Genomic DNA, 25468 nt, shown 5'->3' with positions numbered 1-25468 from the left:
AAGATCATAAACACACAGCATTAGATGTTTCTGAACTGCAGCAGAGGACTGTGCCACGAAGTCTTAATAACAACACTCTTCAAGAGATCGAATCAATACAATGTCACTAAAGGCCCTGTATATCCCATTCACCTCTGTGAACAATAATGCAGTGGTCTGAAAATTGCCACCATCCTTTCATCCTGAATTTTAATGCACTACTAGAAAAAAAATTTTAAAGCGTATTTCTAGACAGAAGAGAGGTTTTTAAATATTCCCAGTGCTTCAGAATTTTAATTTTCACAGACAAATATTATTTTGTTAAGTTATACTGTGTGATACCTACAGGCTTAAAGAAGGCTTTATTGCAATATATATGTGTGTATATATGTGTGTATATGTGTATATATATATATTGCAATATATATATACATATATATGTATATTTTCTCAGAAGGTCTGAAATTTTAAACACAAACTAATATCTCTAAGTACAAGTACCACTACCTTAATGCGATTTATCCTAAATTAATGTTTATATGAGCTTATTAAGGATTCATGCCACTTCAGAACTCACATAACTAAGCAAAAATTGCATTCGATTTTGCATGTTGTTTCCAATTATTTCTTCCAAAGTGCTAAAATAGTCTTAGACCTATAAACTGAAAGAAAATTTGATGTAAATTAGTATAATTATTTGCAAATCAATATTATTTTTAAATTTAAAACCTTAGAAATGACTGACATTAAGTAGAATAAATTAAAACAATGTTAAATCTGTAATATAAACATGCCCCATATGAGTCTTATGAACTATGAAATAAAATTATAAGTTATGAAATATCAGCTGAGATTTGAAACAAGACTAAAATCTGATTATTATGTATAATAAAGCAACCCAAATTATTTGTGTTTGATTTTAAATTTAAGCAAACTTGCTTAGTATCATCTATCTATTTAAGCCTAATTCATACAGCAAGAATAAGAGTCCACCTCTCTGTTTTGGGCTTCCAGAAATTGGATATAGGTGTACCTTAACAATATTATGCAAAAAGAAATCACAAAGTCAAACATTCAGTAGTACAACTTTTAGGATAAAATATCATACGTTATTTAAATGCAAGTAAATATACATCATTCATTAGATACGGAGTATGACTAGATACAGATTTATTCTATTTTAAATCAGCTTACTGTGTCTTAGTTACATAGCCAAGAGTTCTCATTCAAGTAAATTATGAAAATCCCTAAAGTCTCACTGTAATTTTTCCTGTTTATCATCTCTAAAAGTAAAGTTCCAGATAAATCCACATCTATATATCTTTTCATCATCCTCAGCATCATGAATTTCAAAAGTGATGCTTAAATCCTGCCCCAGCAATGTCCACATGAGACTCCTGAAGAGAAATACAAGGCAGAGCAGGCCTAATTCATAATGAGAAACAGGGCTCCTGTGCTTTGGCTCTGGCAGGAAGAAAACATTAAACATCAAAGTGAGGGCATGTATGTCTGGAATGACGAAGTGAGAGCGTGAGAAAGAATCGGTGATAGGTGGAAGGGAAACACAGAAAGGCCAGGTTGAGACATATCTGGACTTTAATTCTCAATATAACAGTAGTTACTACTGTGTGGTCCCAGGAAATTAAATTCTTTTCTCAGTAATTTAGGGTCCTGATTCACAAAATGATGGATAAAAATATTTTCTAAGGCCTTCCAGATCTAAAATGCTACAACACTCACTCAAGAAAATTTACTTTTTCTCACAGAAACGAGAAGAAACATAGGATTCCACAGAAGAACCAACATGCTGTACCTTTAACTACTCAGTGCTTTGTGATCACTCACATCATGTGATTCTTAAGTGCACTTCTTTTATCTGACAGCCCTAGTGAAACAGATACACAAATAATTAGCACAAATTGTAGCATGGAGGAGAATGATATTAACTTTGTGAAGACCCAGAGGCATGACATTTGCATTAGACATTGAAGAATAAATGAAATGCCATCACAGAAAAAGAAGGGTACAAAAGCAGCTAGGTAAAATATGAAGAAATGTAAGAGATACAAAAACACATGGATTGTTCAAAAGTTATAAAAAAAATGAATACTGGACATAACTTGCTGAGGTGAGAAAAGAAGAGGACAAGGCCAGTATATGAAATCCCTTGAATGCTAAGGTGAGTAACCCCTTATAGTTGATGTGTCAGAAAAAAATAACTAGAATAATTTCCTGAAATAAAACATACTAAAATTGTTACCAGGATTTAGACAGTATACAATGTTAGGGCCTCTAACATAACAGACAAAGCATTATACGTGAGTGAAGCCATCGGAGATATGCAGCTCTGTTAAACCTCCAAATAACTGCAGTTGCATAAGTGACCTCAGATAAGACGGAAAAAGAATGACCCACTGCACCCAATCCAGATTTCCAGATTGCAGAAACTATAAGCAAATAATTTGTACAAGATATGGGTGTTGCCATAACAAAAAGTTAAAACTTGTGGTATTTGCTTTGGGACTGAACAGATGGTAGAGGCTAAAGAATAGCAAGGAGACTGTGAGCACAGGCTGGAAGATCAGTAAAGATATTGTTATTGGGAATATTGAAAGGCCAACACATGTTATGTGTTGAGCAATTAGCAATAATGCTGCCTGTGATAACTTGGAAGAGAAAAAAGCACTTCATAATGTTGTTGATCAAATTAAAGAGGTTTCAGAAAGCTGTTGAAACTAGCAACCAGCATGTGGGCAATTCTTAGAGTGGATGACTAACAGTGTAGGGGCGAGATACTAGTAAGAAAGCCAAAAGACACAGAGAACCAATCACAGGGAGCAGAACTGTGCTCTAATAGAAAACATTCCCTGCCCCTGTAGTCAGGAACCCTGAAAACACCAGCTGCACTTCACACTCACAGTGGATCAGTCACTGTTGTGTTCCCTGCCTTTTGGAATGGGAGAATATCTTCCAATTATCCTGCCCCTGTTCCGTGTGTGTTGTGGGTGTAGGGAACAATAACTTACTTTTAGGTTCTTAGTTCTGCAGATCAACAGGGATCTCAGCAATGAAACATCATTTGAATCTGGAAAAGATTTCAATATGCTATTCTGGAGTTCAACATGATGTCATAATGGGTCAAACCTTTGGGAGGGTGTGGGTTTTTGTGCATGATGAAGAGACATTAATTGGGAGAATCCAGATAGTAGACTGTGAAATAATATGTTGCCATGGTGGCAGTCCCCTATAAATATAATTTCAGGTATTCACTCTCTGTGCTGTCTCCTCAGACACTCATTTTGCAGATGGTTATGTGAATAAACTCCCTCTTAAGCCAGCAACTACACTCCAGGAAAGCTTGGGATAGATACTAAATGATGAGACGCCACACAGAGAAAGGCCCTGGAAGATGAGAGGCTATCTTGGACATTCCAACGCCAGTCAAGCTTCCAGTGGAATTCAGCTAAATGAATGATCTCTGTTTATTGTACTATGTTGTAATACAGCAGAACTACCTAGCTGAGCCCTGAAAAATAATAAATCATTGTGATTTTAAGACTACATATTTTGGGCAGTTTTGTCTCATAGCAGTAGATAATCGGAACATATGCCTTATTTATATTTATCTCTACCACTTAAGAAAGTGATTAAGAAATAGTAAATCCTCAAAAATATCAATAGTTTGGGGCTGGAAGCAGTGGCTCATCCCTGCAATCTCAGCATTTTGGAAGGCGAAGGCAGGAGAATTGCTTGAGCCTAGGAATTCAAGGTTGCAATGAGTTACGGTCACACCATTGCACTCCAGCCTGGGTGGGTGACAGAATAAGACCATGTCTCTAAAAAAAAAAAAACTGTGTAGGTTAATTAATTGTTTTTAGAATAGACTAATTAGTATAGTGATATACTCATTTTTTTCTTTTCCCATTATATATGTGGTCACATTTCTACTTGAACTACAGTTTTTTCATATACGTTTGCATTAGTTTGACCTTTGATTATATGCAATTCAGAGATTTTTTTCGTGAGATAAGTTATGAATAGATAGCAATAAAAGCAATGATAAAATTCTCATCAGAGGAAAGAAAGGGGCAACATGAAACATCAAGAACACACAAAAAAGTAAGCACTCTAAAATGAACACTGCTAGCACTGCAATATATATCTCTTTAAAAATAATGTAGTCGCCACATTCACTTTGATTTTCCTTTTGTTTGTAAATAATTCATTATATTCAATTAGAGTCAGGCCTGTTTGCTTGTTAATAGTTTTACCTGTATTTTATCATCAGGTGATTATAACGACTACTTTACAAATTAAACACCTGGTTTCAAGGTTTATAAGCCATAGACATTCAACTCAAACTTAATTCTTCCAATTTCAGCCATCTACTACAAGATGATGAACAATTGTTCTGTACTGACTCTCTCATGTTTCTGCAATCAGACAGAAGATAATAAAGATAACAAGCCATAAAAGCAGACAAGTAGAAGCTGTAGATAAACTGATGCTGTTTATCATTTGTCCAAAACCATCTTTGACAAATTACTGAAGAAATTTTCAAGACATATAACTAAAAATAAAATTTCATATAGCAAGCCCATTAAGTAAAAAAAAAAAAAAATCTAGCCATCATAGTTGGTTATTTTAATTCTGTAGTAAATGCCATAAAGAAAAACAAATATTTAATAATAGCAAATCATATAAATCCTTAGATTATTACATAATTCTTTAAATATTTTTAAAAGTTCATTATTTTAGCAAGAAACTGCTAACTTCCACCTAATTTAAAATGTGGTAAACTGATGTGATTATTACACATATTATATGCCTGTATCAAAAAAACACATGGTTACTATATGTAATACATTTTTTCCTTAGATCTTATTGTCTTCTCCACTTCACTATTATTCATATGCATAAATTTTTCTTTAGTGTACTGATATGTTTTGGCTCTGTGTTTCCACCCAAATCTCATCTAGAAATTATAGGGGAGGTGACTGGTGGGAAGTGACTGAATCATGAGGGTGGACTTCCTCTTTGCTGTTCTTGTGATGGTGAGCTATGAGATCTGTTCGTTTGAAAGTGTGTGGCACTTCCCCCCTTCTGTCTCTCTCTCCTCTGCTGCCAGGGTAAGACATGCATGCTTCCCCTTCTGCCATGATTGTAAGTTTCCTGAGGCATTCCAGTAGTGCTCTCTGTTAAGGCTGTCGAACTGTGAGCCATTTAAACCTCTTTCCTTCATAAATTACCCAGTCTCGGGAAGTTCTTATGGTGGTATGAGAACAAACTAAAGCATACACTTTCCAATGTAAAATATATTTAGATCCCTCCAGGATCATTTATGGTTTAATTTTTCTCCATTATAAATCCTTGTTATAAGTGAATAAAAATTTTGATAAACAATACTGGCAAACTATATTAATAAATTTGAATGAAACATAGTTTCATGATTAAAAGCAGAGGAAAGGTGATTCATGCTTTGTAAAGTATATACTACAAACTTCTCATGCAAATATTAATATTCTCCAGTTACAAAACATAATCATCACTGGCAGCTCTAGTGAACTTTTCAAGAGTAAAGAACCCAAGTGTTTTATAAACAGACCTTTAAAACTTCGCATATATTTAAAACTTCACCTTATATGCATCAGGTACGTTTTTCTTATTCTCATCCTTTTTAATGAATGTGAATATAACATCAACAAAGAAATCAATAAATTCAAGCTGGTGCTATAGAAAACACCCTCTAAAGAAGTTATCATCAAGCAGGAAATATCTCCAGTACATTACTATTTCCCAAGACTATTTACCAATAAATAATTTTATTTCTATTTGTGTTTTGATTATGAGTCCTAAATCTAAACATGATCAAATATATGCTCTTTATTGGGGGGGAATATAAACATTTTGAATGTATATACTTGTTAGGTAATAAGCCTTCATAAAATGAATTACATAAAAAGTAAATGTTTCATCTTGAAAATTGTAGGTATCTCATTGTTATAACAGTGTGAAAGGTATAGTTCTAAACTTAACTAGCATTGTGTAATGTTAATACTTCCTGACAATTAGATGTTACACAAATACTACTACTAAAATAAAAAGCTAATGTGTTATATGGTGAAAAATTCTATGTAATAATAGCAAAGGATTAATTAACCGCTGATCAGGTCAATATTCAACCATTAAACACATCACACATAACATCCATATAAACTAGCTTATATGTTTTTGAAATAATATATGAATTCCTCATTTATTTAAATATAATTCCATTTAAGTATGATTCAAGTATTACTATTGAATATAATAGAAATAAGTATTGCTGTCTTTAAATGTCATAGTTCTATAAACCATAAAAATGTGAACACCAGGGAAATCACTATTTTGAACCTCAGTGCTTTTCGTTGCTGCTGTTGATGCTGCTTTCCTTTATAAAAATTAGTGAATAGAGCAATTCGTATTGTTTAACTACCTTACTGAAAGCATTTTGGTACACTTTCATACACCTTTCCAAGGAGAAAAACAACAGCAATTTTCTTATAGTTACTATGAATCCATTCCTTTCACAATTAATTGTCAGGAATACCACTAAAAAATGTATTATTTGAAAATAAATGTACAACATTCACTTTTAATAAATCATCATTTTGAAAAGATCAATGTTTGAGATGATGGATGTACTAACTACCTTGATCTGATCAGCATATATTGTATCAAAACATTACTATGCACCCATGAATATGTATAATTAGTACTTGTTATTAAAAATTTTTTTTAATTTAAATCATTTAAAAGCAAGATAAAGTATTTAAATATTTGTTTCTTACCATGGCAAGAACCCTCAATTTCTTCAAATCCTGTACTGCAGATGCATCTTCCAAGAGGAACCAGCCAATCTCCATCAGCTCCACAATACAGTTTAGGAGTGTCTCGCTCTTCAGCACTCTTCACACAAGAACCCCGTACTTCAACCAAAGAGGAGGAATCAACCCTTGGGATGGTATCAGGAAACACGGCCAAGTTACGAACAGTGAAGGGACACTTCTTGTAGAAAACACGGACTGAAACGAGGGCAATGCACGCCCCAATGTCTTGAAAAGCCAGGTAAAATCCTTTCCTTTCTACAGGCCCCACCTCACGAATTTCAGTGTTGAGTTTCAGGATGCGATCACCCAAATCCATCTGGGTAAAACTCTCATCAGCAGCAATTGTGTCGATCTTTGTATACTGGTTTGGCTTGAATTTAATTCCATGGGACTCATCTGATTCCATATAAAACAGATTAAATGTTTCTTTGCAAGTCCCCAAGACCCATGGGATGCTGTTACAATCCCTCAGTGTGAATTTCATTTCCACATAAATTTTCTGAGCGGCATCACGGGAGATCCAGTTTGTACGAAGCCAGTTGTTTTGGTTTGGTTCCATTACATTACATACCTGGTACGTGTGAATGGGCCTATTATGTTCATCCATTTCAGTGATGGCATCCCACTGCAAAAAGGGAAAAAAGTAACTGAGTGATTTTAAACCACAGTGATTAAACAGAAATGATTACTCGCAATTTTTTTTGTTTTACCAAAATAAAAATGAATTAAAAAGATACAAATGAAGCTATTCAGAGCAACAATGGAGCAGCATTTTAACCATGAGTCTTTGGTTGAAAGTACGAGTTCTAGAATCAGCTGTCCTATCTTGCCTTCCTACACATTAATTGCATGACAGCTTTATTTAATCTCTAGTTTCTTCACTGTAAAGGAGCTGATAATAGTACTTGTTTCACAGGGTTGTTGTAAGGCATAAATTAGATATATATATGCACAGCACTTTAGATAGTTCCTGGCATACTGTAAGCACATTAAATAGCATCCATTATCTTATCAAAACGACTAGAAACATAAAAAATGCACTTTGGTTTTCCCATCTTTCCTCATATACAATTTGCCACAAACTGTGGTATGTTTTCTATGTCAATATTCAATTAAATATTTACATGACTATTTCAATAGAAAATAGACATGAATAAGGCCTTAGACTTATTCAATAAATATTTATCAGGCATTCCCATACCCTGGACACTGTAAATACTGCCGTTAACTAGCTGAACAAAAACTCTCTGCCTTTACAAAGCTTACTTTAGAGGGAAGACAGACAATTAAAAAGTAGAAACAAGTAAAACTAAATAATATGGTAGAAAGGACAACGGGGAAAAATAGGACAAGGAGACTAAGAAGAGGTGGGGGGCTAGAAAAGGCCTTACTGGAGTCGTAGTGACATTTAAGCATTGTCTTAGAGATGAGACAGTGAAACTTGCAAAGAGGAAGCAGTAATCACAAATAACCGGAGGCAGGAGGATACAGGTGTATTTGAGGAACAGCGAAAGTGGGCACCGAAAGCACCTTAGGTAATAAGAACAGAGTCGGGGAGTGGTCAAACCAGAAGTCTTTATTATAAGCATTTTAAGCACTTTGGCTTTTGCTCTGAGCTAGATCACTGGATTGCTTTCACTTCTGTATGTTTACGTACAAGCAGTTTGCCACTTAACTGAATAGAAAGACCTTGTTTGTCCTTTAAGAGATTTAATAAAAATATTTAAGCACTATGAAATCAGTTCATATGTATTCATTTAATATTGCATACTTTATGCTGCAAATTTAGATTATAACTCCACTTTATTTGAATAGTTATAATTGATAATTTTCAGTACAGGCAAAACATTCAGGTAACCTTATAGCATTTTTAGGAAAACATGCTAGTCATCATAGTTCATCATTTCTATTAGAGTATCCTAAAAATGACAAATGGTTTGCTATAGTGAATAAGGGTTTTATTGGTTGATAGCATACTTCAGTTATTTATAAGATTATTTAACATGTTCTGTTTGCGGTTTCTCATTTTAACTGGCTATAGAGAGTTACTAAATCAAGGCCAGTTGAATTTCAATTAGTATAGCTTCTAACGGGATGCCTACTTTCCTCAGTATATAGGACTATTATGACACAAAGTACTTTTAATTATCTACTGTAAACTTCTAGAATAATTTATGTTATCCATCATTTAAGCTTAAACACAATCTTTATCCAAAACTATTTTTTGCCAGTTTCTTGCTTGAAATCCAGAGGGTATTTTCCAGAGAAAACAATGAGTTCCTTTGAACTCTATATTTAACTTTACAATATACTCACATTGTTTATCGGGGTGATTCAATAATCTCATGAGAACATACATGAAATTACTTATCTAAATGTCTTTCATCCTAATGTATAATGGGTTTATGTTTCTCTGAGGACACTTAAAGGAAAACCGGCACTATCACAGCTCATTGCAACCACAATATGATCATTCTGAACGTAACTGTGAAACAAGATAATAGTAAAAACTATATTTGATTTTAAACTGTCAAAATCAATGTTTAAAAATCTATGTTTCTACTCATAGGAGAGCATCTAAAATACTCATCCAATGATTATTTTTATTTTGAATAAATTTATAATTAGAACTGATTTTGTTTCTCAGTGAATGCATATACATTATTATTAATGTCTCTACTACATTTTTACTCTCCCATATAGGAGTAAAGAACTACATTCCCAGTAAATTCTGCTTTAATTCTTGCATTTAATATCTTCAGACTACATTGCTTCATATTAGTAAAAAGCATTAACCATGTTCATCAAAAAATCAGCTCTCTGAAAATATGAGATTAACTTTACTCAAATATGAAAAACTATTTGAAAAAATGATTTATTAAATTATAACACTTCCTTATCTACAAATACATTCAATTGGGGAGATGTTCAAAAGGAGAGAAGGGTCTGAAGTGAAAAGAATATATGTATTCACTAAATCAGAACAGATGTAAACCAAGAAATATAGAAGCACCAAAATATACACAGATAATCGGAAACGTGATTCTACTCCAATCCAGTGCATAAGGACACGTAACAAAACGATGCATTTTTTTACATTAAGTTTGTCACGTTTGATGAAAAATAATATTTCTTCTTTTATTTCAAATAAAAGAAATGACAATTACACGTAGGTACCAAAACAAGCAAACAGATGTAATTGGTAAATTTCATTTCATTCAAGAATATAGAAAGTAATACATATCAGATATACAAATTTGGAACTAATTCCCGAAAACAAGAATATAAATTCAAGATTGATATAGATCTAAAAGCCTATGAGATTTGCCATAAAATATAACATTAGTAGATATAGAAATCATATCACATTTCAGGCATGCTTTTCCTTTTGGAAATATTGCATTTATATATAAAAGTGAACCTTGAATACAAGTTTAAGCTATGTAAGTCCATTTACAAGTGAATTTTCTTCAGCCTCTGCCACCTGTGAGACAGCAAGACCAACCCTTCCTTCTCTTCAGTCTACTCAACATAAAGACTACAAGGATGAAGAACACTTTATGACAACCCACTTGCATTTAATGAATAGTAAGTATATTTTCTCTTCCTTACGATTTTCTTTTCTCTTTTTGAGATGGGGTCTCACTCTGTTCCTCAGGTTGAAACAAAGTGGCACAATTTCGGATCACTCCAATCTCCATATCCCAGGCTCAAGAAATTCACCCCCCTCAGCATCCCAAGTAGTTGGGAAAACAGGCATGCACCACTACTCCTGGCTAATTGTTTGTACTTTGATAGAGATGGGATTTTTCCCGTGTTGCCTAGGCTGGCCTCAAACTCCTGAGCTCAGGGGATCCACCTGCCTTGGCCTCTCAAATTTCTGGGATTACAGGCATGAGCTAGCATGCCCAGCTATGATTTTCTTAATAACATTTCCTTTCTCCAGCTTACTTCATTGTAAGAAAACAGTATGCGTAATATATAACATACAAACTACATGTTAATCAACTGTTTATGTTATCAAAAAGCCTTCTGATCAACAGTAGCCTATTAATAGTTAACTTTTATGGACAGTTAAATGTTACACATGGATTTTCAGTAACACAGAGGTCAATCTCCATGCTTTTCAAGGGGTCATTATAACCTTTTAGTTATAATTCCAAGTATTAAAATAAATAGGGTCTCTAAAAAGTGGGGGTCCCAAGGCAAGAATGTGAGTGTGGCAGCTCACACACCACATGTCTAAATATTTTTAAATGATAAATTTTTTACTTCTATAAATGTATATAATACAACTATAATTTTGTTATACTGATATATTGCATAGTGGTGAAATCAGGGCTTTAGTATATCTACCACTGGAATAATGTAGATTGCATTATTAAGTAATTTATTATCATCCACCCCCTTTCACCCCTCCAAGCCTCCATTTTTCTATCATTCCACAGTTTACATCTACATGTATACATTATTTAGCTCCCACTTGCAAATGAGAACGTGCAGTATTTGTCTTTCTGCGTCTCAGTTGTTCCATTTAAGATAATGGCCTGCAGTTCCATCCTTTAAATAAGATCAAACTAAAAATACATAGTATTAGCCTACTTTGTAAAGATACTTCCATAAAAATCTGACAGTTCAGGATCATATTTAAAATACTTGGACTCCTAAGAACCCCATGGCAGCATGTGGTGGCCATACAGAGCCAGCTCTTCACCTTGGTTAATTCCACTTCTCTGCCCTTACCTGACTCTGCCCTTACCTGACTCTAGCTCACTGCTTGTGTATAAGATGCTGCATATGTGACCATGAGAAACTTCACATATATGAACATACATGAGCATCTTATACACAAGCTGTATGTTTTCCCTGTTTCAAAAAGCTGCCCATTTTAGTCTTTCAGTCAACTTAGGCTGAGCACACCAGTGTCACAATACATCCATTGGAGGACGAATCCCAGCAACAATCTGTGAAGCTCCTAAAAGTAGACTTGAGGCCATTTGAGCAAGAAAGTCACAGGTCTTGAGCTGTGCTATGGTATAGAAAGAAACTATAAGATGTAAGTGGCATATCTTCGTGTCCCTCAAGGCTATATCTTCATGAAGAAGCATGTAGTTAGAAAAGACCATCTGAAGCTCTAGCACAGAGCAGAGGCTTCCCTTCCTAGGGTCTAAAGATGATAATTGAATTTGGACTGTAAGATTACTACAATTATTCTTTAATAGCAAAGAGTTAAAAACCTATGTTTTACTTCATTATTACGCGGTTAGTGTAAACATTTACTTTAAAAGTCTTTTATTACTCCATAAAGTACTTCGTCAACTCTACGCATCCTGTGCTAATTAGCAATTATCAATATTTAGAGAATTTATAGTATAGGTAAGTCCTATGAGGAAAGTGAAGAAAGATGATAAAAAGTTTGCTTCCATTGGACTTATTTATATTGTTTATAATACATTTAAGGTAATAAATTATGAAAACCTAATTGATAGTCCAGGTTTGAGTGTAACAATCTAATAGTTTATATAGTAAATATAGTAAATGTTCAAAGAACAACACCCATGAACTGAAGTGGTTCAAAGGCTCAGTCAAGAAGCACACACTGGACTTGAACCATAAAGAATTAAAAAATTCAATAAGCAAGAGGGAGGAAAGTCAATAGAATTAATTTATAAAACTAAACTATATGCATATACTTTTAGGCAACTTTAGCTCTGTCCTACTTACAGTTCCTACCTCTATTTAAAACAAACATTATTTATTATCCAAATGTGAAATTCTTAGATGTACATAAACCTGGTAAATGTACAAACTACAAGATAAAGTATATTATTAAACCTGCCATTAATTTTGCTATTAGTCACTTCTGTCAGCTGCTAGCTTTTACATAATAGGTAATGAACCCAAATCATTACAACTCCTCAATCATATGTATGCTTTTTAAGAAAAAATTTAAGTAGGACTTACAAAAAATATAAATTTATAATGTAGAAAAGAGCTAAATAAAGCAAATCAAGTAATATGCATGTCTGCATGGGAGAAAATATTGCAAATTATTTCTGTTTTCACGATCTATATGAGTGAAACAAAGAGCTTCAGTCTATGGTCATTTTGTGAGCTTGTTTTTGGATCAAGGAGTGGACAGATGGATTACAAAGAGATGGATGGAAAAATTTTATAACTACGTGTCCTGCTCAGTGAGTTGTTTTGGTTAAACAAGAATCAGTTGTACTCTGAGGAGTTCTTTCTTTCATATACTACAAGGTTACGTTGGATGTAATAATCCTTAGGGTCACTATTTATACACTAAATTTATAATCATCAAAGCTTTTTCACAATGTTAACTCATTTGGTCTTCATCAGTCCAATAAAGTAAGATAGTTATTTTCATTTTCATGATAACCATAAGGAATCCAATACCCATGAATAAAATTAATTACCAGTGTTTCATGGACTAGACTAGAACTAGGTCTTCTAACTTCATTTTATGTATTCTATGATGTTTAGGCCTCTTAAAAAGCTTGCTGGGAGGAGACTGTAAGGGTGGGGAGACTGTGCCTCTCATTGCTAGCCAATTATTAGAGATAGCAAAGGGCTGAGCCTGGAGCACATGCTTCATATGCAAGTCTGCCCCTCCCAAGTTTATAGACCCAAACTCTCCCTTATGATGTGTTACTCTCACACATCAAGCCAGTATTTCCCCTGCCCTAGATGATCTTAAGGCAGGTACAAGGCTCTTAGCGATCACCCCTGTAGCCCAAGTTCCACAGGAATTATTTATACTAAGCAAACACCAAGTGTTTATTTTGCCCCACCTTGTCTTTCTCTCAGAAACCCTAGTAAAGGCTGGAGCCTAGATTTCCCCTCACACCTGTCTTCTACCACCTGACCAAAACCTAGTGCTTCCCCTGTGGACATGAATGGCATGTACTGACCTTCTGGAACTTATGAGTATAACAATCTTCTTTCTAAGCCCTGTTCTCATTTCCTCCTACGACCACATTGACTTTATCATACTATATTCAACATCTACATCTTAGAATGAATAAATACAAAAATGAACTCCAAATGGATTAAAGATTTAAATATAAGAAGTAACACCATAAAAACCCTAGAAGAAAACCTAGGCAAAACCATTCAGGACACAGGCATAAGCAAAGACTTCATGACTAAAACACCAAAAGCATTGGCAACAAAAGCCAAAATAGACAAATGAGATCTAATTAAACTCCAGAGCTTCTGTATCGCAAAAGAAACAATCATTATAGTGAACCAGCAACCAACGGAATGGGAAAAAATTTTTGCAATCTATCCATCTGACAAAGTGTTAATGTCCAGAATTTAAAAAGAACTAAAAGAGATATACAAGAAAAAAAACAAATCCATTCAAAAGTGGGCGAAGGATATGAACAGGCACTTTTCAAGAGGACATATATGAGGCCAACAAACATATGAAAAAAATGCTCATTATCACTGGTCATTAGAGAAATGCAAACCAAAACCACACTGAAATACCATCTCATGCCAGTCAGAATAGCAATCATTAAAAAATCTGGAGACAACAGATGCTGGAGAGGATGTGGAGAAATAGGAACACTTTTACACTGTTGGTGGGAGTGTAAATTAGTTCTACCATTGTGGAAGATGGTGTGCCAATTTATCAAGGACCTAGAAATAGAAATTCTATTTGACCCAGCAATTCCATTTGTGGGTATATACCCAAAGGATTATAAATTGATCTATTATAAAGACACATGCACACGTATGTTCACTGCGGAACTGTTCACAATAGCAAAGACTTGGAATCAACCCAAATGCCCATTGATGATAGACCGGACAAGGAAAATGTAGAACATATACACCATGGAATACTATGCAGCCATAAAAAACGATGAGTTCATGTCCTTTGTATGGACATGGATGTATCTGAAAACCATTATTCTCAGCAAACTGACACAAGAACAGAAAGTCAAATACTGCATGCTCTCACTCAGAGGTGGGTGTTGAACAATGAGAGCACACGGACACAGGGAGGGAAGCATCACACACTGGGGTCTGTTGGGGTGGGAAAGGGGAGGGACGGCAGGGGGTGGGGAGGTTGGGGAGGGATAACATGGGGAGAAATGTTAGAGATAGGAGATGGCGGGATGGAGGCAGCAAACCACACTACCATGTGTGTACCTACGCAACAATCCTGCATGATCTGTACATGTACCCCATAACCTAAATTACGGTAATAAAAAAAAAAAGAAAATGAATTCTTAAAGTAACTGGCAGTCACTGAGAAATCTGAGAAATCAGATTGCTTTCTTTGCTCAGAGAAAAATATAAGGCAATCAAATAGCCTTTCTAAGCAAATAACATTCAGATAATATGCTGGCAAATGGACACATCCATCCAAAGTTCTAATGTAAATCTCTCAAATTTATATGTTCTTCCCTCTGAAAATCTTTAGAATTCAAGAAAAATATAAGCTTTTATTTCAAAAATAAATTTTAAAGTTTTAAAATAGGAGCAGATAGTTTGTTTCATAACACAGAATAGACTACTGCAAAGCTAATTATATGTTCAAAAGGCAGTGAGATAATTCCTGATAACATACTAAAATCACATAGAAAAGAAAAAACTAATTACCTTCAGACCAATGTGTTCACCTCTGTATCCCAGAGAGAAAAGGGAGGGGGCAAAGTCACACACACCCTAGATACCTTAAGACCTTAAACAGCTGCAAGGTTGGTCTGATTCAAAGAAATGAAACATCAGTTAAAGCCAATCTTAAATATTCTGAAAGTAAGAAACAGAAAAGGAAGTATTCTAATAACACTGAAACAGCTGGAGAAAAGTACTTTTGTCTTTACCTGTGTTTCTTGTGCTTCGTGTGTGTGTGTGTGTGTGTTTCTGAAACCTCTTTCCAATCTTCCCTTTTTAGTATTTTTTAAATTACATGCTATAAGACCATGTCCTCTAATATTAAAACATTAAGGCCTAAAATTATTTCTACCTCTATTTCTAACAGATCCCAGTTATAGGCTAAAAGGGAGATAAATATGTGGAGATAACTTTTTTTATTTTTCTTCAAAATTTAATTATAATAAATATATAAAGGGGGACTAGTCATGGAAAATGGAATATAACAAATGATAATTTGAAAGATATGGAATCCAAAAGACCAAATGCTGTCTTTTTAAAATTATTATACTTTAAGTTCTGGGGTACATGTGCAGAAGGTGCAGGTTTGTTACATAGATATACATGTGCCATGGTGGTTTGCTGCACCCATCGCCCTGTCATGTACGTTAGGTATTTCTCCTAATGCTATCCCTCCACTATCTCCCTACCTCCTGATATTCCTCCCCTCTCCCCCCACCCCCAACAGGCCCCAGTGTGTGATGTTCCCCTCCCTGTGTCCATGTGTTCTCATTGTTCAACTCCCACCTATGAGTGAGAACATGAGGTGTTTGGTTTTCTGTTCTTGTGTCAGTTTGCTGAGAATGTTGATTCCCAGATTCGTCCATGTCCCTGCAAAGGGCATGAACTCATCCATTTTTAGGGCTGCATAGTATTCCATGGTGTATATGTGCCACATTTTCTTTACCCAGTCTACCACTGGTGGGCATTTGGGTTGGTTCCAAGTCTTTGCTATTGTGAAAAGTGCCTCAATAAGCAAATGTGTGCATGTGTCTTTATAACAGAATGTTTTATAATCCTTTGGGTATACACCCAGTAATGGGATTGCTGGGTAAATGGTATTTTTAGTTCTAGATCCTTGAGGAATTGCCAAACTGTCTTCCACAATGGTTAAACTAACTTACACTCCCACCAATAGTGTAAAAGTGTTCCTGTCTCTCCACATCCTCTCCAGCATCTGTTGTCTCCTGATTTTTTAATGATCATCATTCTAACTTGTGTGAGATAGCATCTCAATGTGGTTTTTGATTTAAATTTCTCTAATGACCAGTGATAAGGAGCTTTTTTTCATATGTTTGTTTGCTCCATAAAATGTCTTCTTTTGAGAAGTGTCTGTTCATATCCTTTTCCCACTTTTTGATGAGGTTGTTTTTTCCTTGTAAATTTGTTTAAGTTATTTGTAGATTCTGGATATTAGCCCTTTGTCAGACGGGTAGATTGCAAATATTTTTCTCCCACTTTTCAGGGTCCCTGTTCGCTCTGATGATAGTTTCTTTTGCTGTGCAGAAGACCTTTGTTTTAATTAGATCCCATTTGTCTATTTTGCCTTTTTTTTGCCATTGCTTTTGGTGTTTCAGTCATGAAGTCCTTGCCCATGCCTATGTCCTGAATGGTATTGCCTAGGTTTTCTTCTAGGGTATTTATGGTGTTAGGTCTTATGTTTAAGTCTTTAATCCATCTGGAGTTAGTCTTGTATAAGGTATAAGGAAGGGATCCAGTCTCAGCTTTCTGCATATGGCAAGCCAGTATTCCCAACACCAGTTACTAAATGGGGAATCCTTTCCCCATTGCTTGTTTTTGTCAGGTTTGTCAAAAATCAGATGGTTGTAGATGTGTGGCATGATTTCTGAGACCTCTGTTCTGTTCCATTTGTCTATATCTGTTTTGGTACCAGTACCATATTGTTTTGATTACTGTAGCCTTATAGTATAGCTTGAAGTCAGGTAGTGTGATGCCTCCAGCTTTATTTTATTTTTGGTTAGGACTATCTTGGTTATGTGGGCTCTTTTCTGGTTCCATATGAAATTTAAGGCGGATTTTTCCAGTTCTGTGAAGAAAATCAATGGTAGCTTGATGGGGAAAGCACTGAATCTATAAATTACTTTGGGCAGTATGGCCATTTTCACAATATTGATTCTTTCTAACCATGAGCATGGAATGTTTTTCCATCTGCTTGTGTCTTCTCTTATTGCCTGAGCAGGGGTTTGTAGTTCTCCTTGAAGAGGTCCTTCACATCCTTGTTACTTGTATAGCTAGGTGTTTTATTTTCTTTTTAGCAATTGTGAATGTAAGTTCACTCATGAATTGGCTGCTTGTCTGTTATTGGTGTACAGGAATACTTGTTATTTTTGCACATTGATTTTTAGCCTGACACTTTGCTAAAGTTGCTTATCAGCTTAAGGAGATTTTGGGCTGAGACGATGGGGTCTACTAAATATACAATCATGTCATCTGCAAATAGAGACAATTTGACTTCCTCTTTTCATAATTGAATAACCTTTATTTCTTTTACTTGTCTGGTTGCCCTAGCCAGAACTTCAAATACTGTGTTGAATGGGAGTGGCGAGAGAGGGCATCCTTGTCTTGTGCTGGTTTTCAAAGGGAATGCTTCCAGTTTTTGCCCATTCAGCATGATATTGGCTGCAGGTTTGTCATAAATAGATCTTGTTGACATACAGTCTGTTGATATCTAGTTTATTTAGAGTTTTTAGCATAAAGGTTATTGAAATTTGTCAAAAGCCTTCTCTGCATCTATTGAGAGAATCATGTGGTTTTTGTCATTGGTTCTATTTATGTGATGGATGTTTATGGATTTGCATATGTTGAACCAACCTTGCATCCCAGGGATGAAGCTGACTTGATCATGATGGACAAGCTTTTTGATGTGCTGTTGGATTTATTTGCCAGTATTTTGCTGACAATTTTTGCATCAATGTTCATCACAGATATTGGCTGAAATTTTCTTTTTTAGTTGTGTTTCTGCCAGGTTTTGGTATCGGGATGATGTTGGTCTCACAAAATGAGCTAGGGATGATTCACTCTTCTTCTACTGTTTGGAATAGTTTCAGAAGGAATCGTACCAGACCCCTCTTTGTACCTCTGTTAGAATTTGGCTGTGAACCTGTCTGGTCCTGGAATTTTTTGGTTGGTAAGCTATTAATTGCTGCCTGAATTCCAGATCTTGATATTGTTCTATTCAGGGATTCGATTTCTTCCTGATTTAGTCTTGGGAGGGTGTAAGTGTCCAGGAATTTATCCATTTCTTCTAGATTTACTGGTTTATTTCCATAGAGGTATTTGTAGTATTCTCTGATGGTAGTTGGTATTTCTGTGGGATCGGTCATCACATCTGAGGGATAGATATCATCTATCCCTCTTGTCATCTTTTATCGCATCTATTTGATTCTTCTCTCTTCTTTATTAGTCTGTTTAGTGAGACCAAATGCTTTTTTAAATTAGCTAGCATTATGTTGGTAGAGGATTAATTAATATGGCAATGATATAACATATTCTTCAGATTTTTTCCCCAAAAGTAAAAGACAATTTAAAGATATATTAAAACAAATAAATAACAATAAAATCATAATAAATTTATAATTTCTAGCCAGGTTTTTTTTCATATAACATGTTTTCTAATGTTTTGCAGTATATGACAGTAACTAATTATTCCTCCAAATCAACTAAATTTAAATGGGAAAGAGAGCCAAAAAGGGAAATAAAATCTTCAACTTCATTCTAAGATTAAGAATGCAGAATGGCTGAGAATGAGAAGCTGTAAAATGGCACATATCTGATGTGTTCCAAACATTCTTCATCTTACCTTGCATGAGGCAAATAAACTAAAGTTGCTGAATGTACAGGGGCATCTCATTACATAATTCTGCAGTGGCTTAATTTTTAAACCATATGTATCTAGTGTTCTGTATTAAAGTAAAGTTTGCTAAGGAGGTCTTCTTATTCTAATATTATATATTCCTCAGAACTACTTAAATATTCACTTTGTATCAATATACTGACATAAACTTAGAAAATTAGTGCCCTGAATTCTGCTGCTAGGCATGTAGTTAATAACATAAATCTGTTTTTGCGGCAGAAAAGTGAAGGCTCTGCATTTAAATGATAACGAGTTTTGGAGAATAAAACAAGAAGCCAAATGCATCATGTACAGATACATTTCTATTTCACTTTGGGCAAATGGAACACTTCTTTATTAGCACTACAAAGATATTTAATAAAAAAGGTGAGAATTCACTGGTGTATCTGGAAATCAACTGCTGAGTAAAAGTTGGTTTTACAATTAAAATTTTTACCTTTGGTGGATTTGTCCTATTAACAGGAACAATATATATAGCAATAAAGAAATTCTAAGAAGGAATAGATCATCCCATAAAACTGTAACATATTCTGATAATTAAAATTATTAAAAAGTTTATCTTCTGTATTTCCAAAGGCCTTAAATGGCTTAAAATATTGAGAATCTTACTTAAATAATGAGTAAAATACTGCAAATATTATCTTTGAAGATTTATAGGATTTCTAAATAAAGGGATTGCAAATATGCATCTTAATTACCTCATCTTATGTTCAACAATATATGAATACCATACTAGGTTACATAGGACTTCCAAATATAGCAAGCATAGAAGAAAATAATCTCACAAACCACATTTAATTTTATTCTTGTATGTTATAGAGAATGAAGCATATTATCCTGATTTATGGATAAGGAAGCTGATTTAAAAGAAGGAATTGACTCATCTGAGTTTACAAAGAAAAAGAAGAATCAACACCAAAAGAATGTGAAACTTATGTTGGAGCACATGAAGGCTTTGAATTAAGATAAATTTAAGTAGAATGCAAGCTCTATTAGGGCAAGGATGTTGTCTTTTTTCATCACAGACCTTCCCACACAAGCGTCCCATAGGATGGTCCCACAACAGGGATGGCAGTTGGTTAATATTTGCTAAATATACAAATTAATAATAAGAAAGCTTAAATTATAACTAAAATAATTCTGAAAGCTTCCACAAATGGGAGAGCTACTCCTGCTCAAGTCATGATTCTATATATCGCATAAGATGGAAAATACATACACTTTCAGCAATTTCCTAACCTAGCCGTCACATTTTAGAGGTATCAAGATGACTCAGGCGAACACAGACGTATCAGATTACTTAGTTGAAGCTTGCAAACATCACGTGACTCACTGGGCATTATGTAGAGCGCACAATTTTAAGTTAGGATGAAAACTCAGGTTTACAACTAAGAGGTACTTCATCTCTCACTGTTTGTTTCTCTCTCTCTCTCTCTCTCTCTCTCTCTCTGTGTGTGTGTGTGTGTGTTTGGGGGATGAGAAGAGGAAAATGGTATTTAGGGTATATGTCTCTGTCAGCAGAGAGAGTGACCCGAACAGGTGAAGTAATATCCAGGCTGCTTAGAAAACATCCTTTAATAGAGAAACATTGTAATAAAGAGACTATTTACAGATCTAACAAAATCATTTATCTCTGCTGTAATTAGTAATATAGACCTGACTCTGATTAACATTCTACTTTAAGTAAAAGGTGTAATATTTAAGTGTATTATATTATGAATTGATAATTCTTATAAACATCAAGTAGGAAATAAATGAATACTCAAATGTACATGTTAATGTACATTGGTTGACAAAACTCCTGAGAGTGTGATGTCCTGTACACATTACAGAAGAAAATTATTAATGAAGGAGAAAGTATTTAGCATATTAAATGATGCTGAAAGGTCCACTAAAATAAAGACAACTCAATGTATACTAGATTTTTAATAGAAAATTTATCAGTGGTCACGACAAGAAAACATTTGATGGCATGTTGGTTTGTACAGAAGCACAATCTTTATGCAGAAATCTGGAGAAGAGTTATTTCTTATTAAAGATATGTAACATGGATATAAAATTTGCTGAGAACCTTTTAAGTTAAGACCATCATTCCGTACATACCTTATTAGGTTACATTTTGAACCATTAATGTTACTTTAACACTTCATAATGACATATGTTTTGACTTCGGTTTTCAAAATATATTAGACCTTTATATTTCAATTAAAAATTATACCTCTATTTAGGATTTCAGTTCTATGGAAATGGTTCTTGGAAGGTCAAAGCTTGCTGGACATCAGAATCCTACATGCGAAATTATATCCATGATCATCGGCCATTCCTATGGCTTAATAGTGAGGTTTATTTGCATTAATTGACTTAAAGATAGAAATTATAAGTGCCAGATACAAAAATCTGACTTGAATAAAATTGCAATAAATTTACACTATTTAGTTTTGTGTGGCATATTTCTATTCAGTGATTTTAAAACACAACATGTAAGTGCATATGTAATGGGAAAATTACAAAAGCAGAGGCATTATTCTTTTATAATAATTCCATGGTGCTGATTTCAAATTGTTTAGAATATCAAATTAGTAGAAGTTAGAAGAGGTGTTTTAAATTGCTGACCCAGGTTGGGAATTTCCTCTACACTCTATTTTTTAATCTCACAAATTACTAATTACCCAGATTGTAATTCAGATGTACTATATTCTTTCTGCAAAACTGCTTATTAAGAACCATATGCATTTATGTAGAATCTGGTACAACCGCTACTGTGTAATACGTCAAAGACAGTATAATAAACTTACCCTGTTATTTCAAACAACCTTTAGAAAAAGTGTCATTAATCCTTTCTTAGGGAAAAGAAAGGAAAAGAATATTTGAGGTTAAATAACAATGCTTAACAATCATTCACTTAGCAAACCTCAAGGAAAAAAGTTATCCCTGAATATTGTACATTATATTCCACAAAATAATAAACTAAAATTGCTGTTAGCAAAGCAAAAAAGAATCTTATGATGCATCACACAGAATTTTAAGGTCACATTAGTCACATAAATCTTTCAGCTCCAAAATACATTATATGGAACCAACGTACTTAAGTTAGGTACTTTTGTACTTAGGTTCTTTGTAAATACAAAAGTACCTAAGTACTTGACAAAAAAATTTAAATGTTAATTCTCATATATACTTCTGATTAATCCAATATTCTTGAGACAGAAATGAGAGTTTTATCAATAAATATTTATGAAACAAAATACACAGAAGTGTGTGTGCGCTTTTACTGTTTTCTCAATGGAAATTTACAATTTAAATCCAATTTAAAGTTCACAGGTAAATCCAAAAAGCAAAGCAACACACATTTCCTAAGTGGTCAAACATTAAAAGGATACAGAATTAAGCTAAAAACTACGCATAATTAGATATGGTTCCCACAGGCAAGAAGTTTACATTCCAAGTCAGTAAACTTAAATGATCTAACATATACCTAACACAGTGAATATCAGAACAGAAATTAAAGTAAATGTAATAGTTTATAAGTTAATAGAAAAATAATTATGTACACTTGAGAAAGTAGAAAAACTGCATTGTATACTATAGAAAAAATTACAGAATAAGTCATAAAGAGAAAAATAGTAAACAAGCATATAAATAGAAGATATACAATGGCTCATTACAGAAGACAAAAAATACATGTCAATTATCAAACAACTGCTACACATTCACTTTTAAAAGATAAAGACTCCCAGATTTTATAATAAGCAAAATCCAACTGCAATCCACATGTTCGCAGCAGATCCATCCTCCTTCCAAAGTTCCTTCGAGAACATCAAGTTCATCTTTACCATTCAGAGTACTCAGCAGCACTCAGTCTCCCGTGTCCAAACGTGAACACAAAAATCCATCAAAGTTCTTGACAAACAAAGGATCTTCCAGTGATTAACACACACACACACACACACACACACACACACAGTTGTTATTCAATTATATGTTGTTAAAAAGATAACAACTAAAACAAAATAATCCAAAACAGTTAAAAGGAATATCTAGAGAAAAACATTGGTACATGATAATCACGAAAAACTTGGCAACATATATAAACATTCTAAGAATTAATTTAAAACACTGATCTAGTAATTCTGCTTCTAGAGTTTATCATGAGATAATAAATTTTGAAAAATAATTGTGGAAAAATGAAATGACAGAATGTCATACAGTCAGTAAAATTCAGTGTGAAAAATACATTCAATGACTTGAAACAAGTATTCATAACATACTAGTAAATGAAAAAATTAATTATAAAACAATACATACACTATAAAAATTTTGAAAACATAGTAATATAATACATTAAGTCATATATATTATGTATCATCTAAAATTATGCATCACATAATTTATTATATTATGTAACCTATGTTACATAATGTGCATGCATGTGTGTGTATTCACAGCATAGAAGCACACACACAAAGCACAAAGAGAGGAAAGTTCCCTTCAAAACCTGAAATAACAGTGATTATTTTTCAAAGAAGGGATTATCAGTGATTTTTCTTTCTTCTTCATGACTTAGGAATGTTCAGATTTTTCACAATTTTTATGCTTACACAAATAAAATGTTATTTTCCTAAGTTATTACAAATTAAAAGGACACTGAATTAAGCTAAACCCTACACATAATTAAATATGGTTCCCACAGGCAAGAAGTTTACATTCGAAGTCAGTTTATGTAAAGGATCCAACATACACTTAACACAGAACATATTAGAACAAAAGGTAAATGCAATAGTTTATAAGTTAATAGAAAAATAAATATTTATATACATCTGAGAAAGTAGAAAAACTGCATTTTTCTACTTGAACACAAAAAGAAAGGAGAATGTTATTTTCTTTGCGGGACCATAAAAATACGTTATTTTCCTGGTATAGGCACAAATCTCATCAGAAACACAGTTTCCAAGCACAGAAAACTAAAGTATCCTTAATTGACTGTGGAAAATTCATGTAACTGTGATAATAAATATATAATAACCTTATGTACTACAAAAAAAATCCACAAGTCTCCCCTCTATAAAAAGGAATAACAATAACAATAAAACATTATTTAAACTCATTTGGGAGCAGATACATATATACGCCAAATCTCTAGGCAAGTGAACTTAAATAATTCAACCAAATTTTTAATGAACAGTAAATTCCTATCGGAGTAATCATTAAGTCATCGACTCTCAGCTTCAGAGGCATTTTTCTATACTCGGCTCTATGGCACTAGGACTGAGTCCTTTCAACCCACATGTCTGCTTTGCCAGCTGGCTCCCTAAAAGAGTCTCACAAGACCTTCTGAATAAAGGAAAGCACATCTGATGCCCTTGGATGGGTTACGGTAATCCATATTACTGAGGGGATGCTTTAATGCTGTAAGTAACAGTTTCCCTGAGTTTAATCTATAAACTCAATTCTAATCAAAATACCACTTTAATATTTTTTAAAAACTCAGTACACTTAATCTAAAATTTACAGAAAAGAATGACATTTCAAGAATACCTAAATCATTCAATAAAAAAGCTCCTAGAATAACCTGTCTTACTGAAATATAATAAACTATAATTCCATAATAATAAAATTTTGTGCACAACACAATCAGAGAAACAGATCATGAAACAGAATACAGAGCTCAAACAAGACCATGTTTATATAAGAAGTAAGTATCACATAAAGTATACATACAAAGTCACAGGGCAACTATTTTGGCTGTTCAGTAGAAAACTGGCTTACTATATGAAGAAAAATATAACTGCCTCTCTACATAAACCCTTATAAGAAGGTTGATCCTCAAGGAATACAGATTTAAATATGAAATGTAGAATTGTACATTAATATACAGTATAAGCAAATGTCTCTAAACAAATGTAGGGAACCAGCCCTACATCACCCGTGGGTACTCCATGTTCAGTGGTGACAAAGGAATGAGAAAAAGACAGGTTAAGAGAGAAAATGGGACCAGGGGGCCAGCACTCATCACTTTGGAGGAGACAGTGAAGGCCGCAAACTCTTATCATCCACAATATTT

At 33.9% G+C, this 25468-nt stretch overlaps 1 protein-coding gene across 3 annotated transcripts in view; it reads right to left on the bottom strand.

The window, feature by feature from the left end:
- Positions 1-25468, bottom strand: part of EPHA6 (EPH receptor A6) — a 980105-nt gene that overhangs the window by 804128 nt on the left and 150509 nt on the right. For all 3 annotated transcript variants that reach the window (XM_017546189.2, XM_037744876.1, XM_017546191.2), the window contains exon 3: positions 6810-7473. In XM_017546189.2, coding sequence (XP_017401678.1) covers positions 6810-7473 — 664 coding nt within the window. The remainder of the gene's footprint in view (positions 1-6809; positions 7474-25468) is intronic.

Source organism: Cebus imitator, unplaced genomic scaffold (genome assembly GCF_001604975.1).
Source record: "Cebus imitator isolate Cc_AM_T3 unplaced genomic scaffold, Cebus_imitator-1.0 Scaffold188, whole genome shotgun sequence".
Lineage (NCBI taxonomy): Eukaryota > Metazoa > Chordata > Mammalia > Primates > Cebidae > Cebus > Cebus imitator.
The sequence above is the reverse complement of the archived record's forward strand: the minus strand, read 5'-3'. Positions and strand labels throughout refer to the sequence as shown.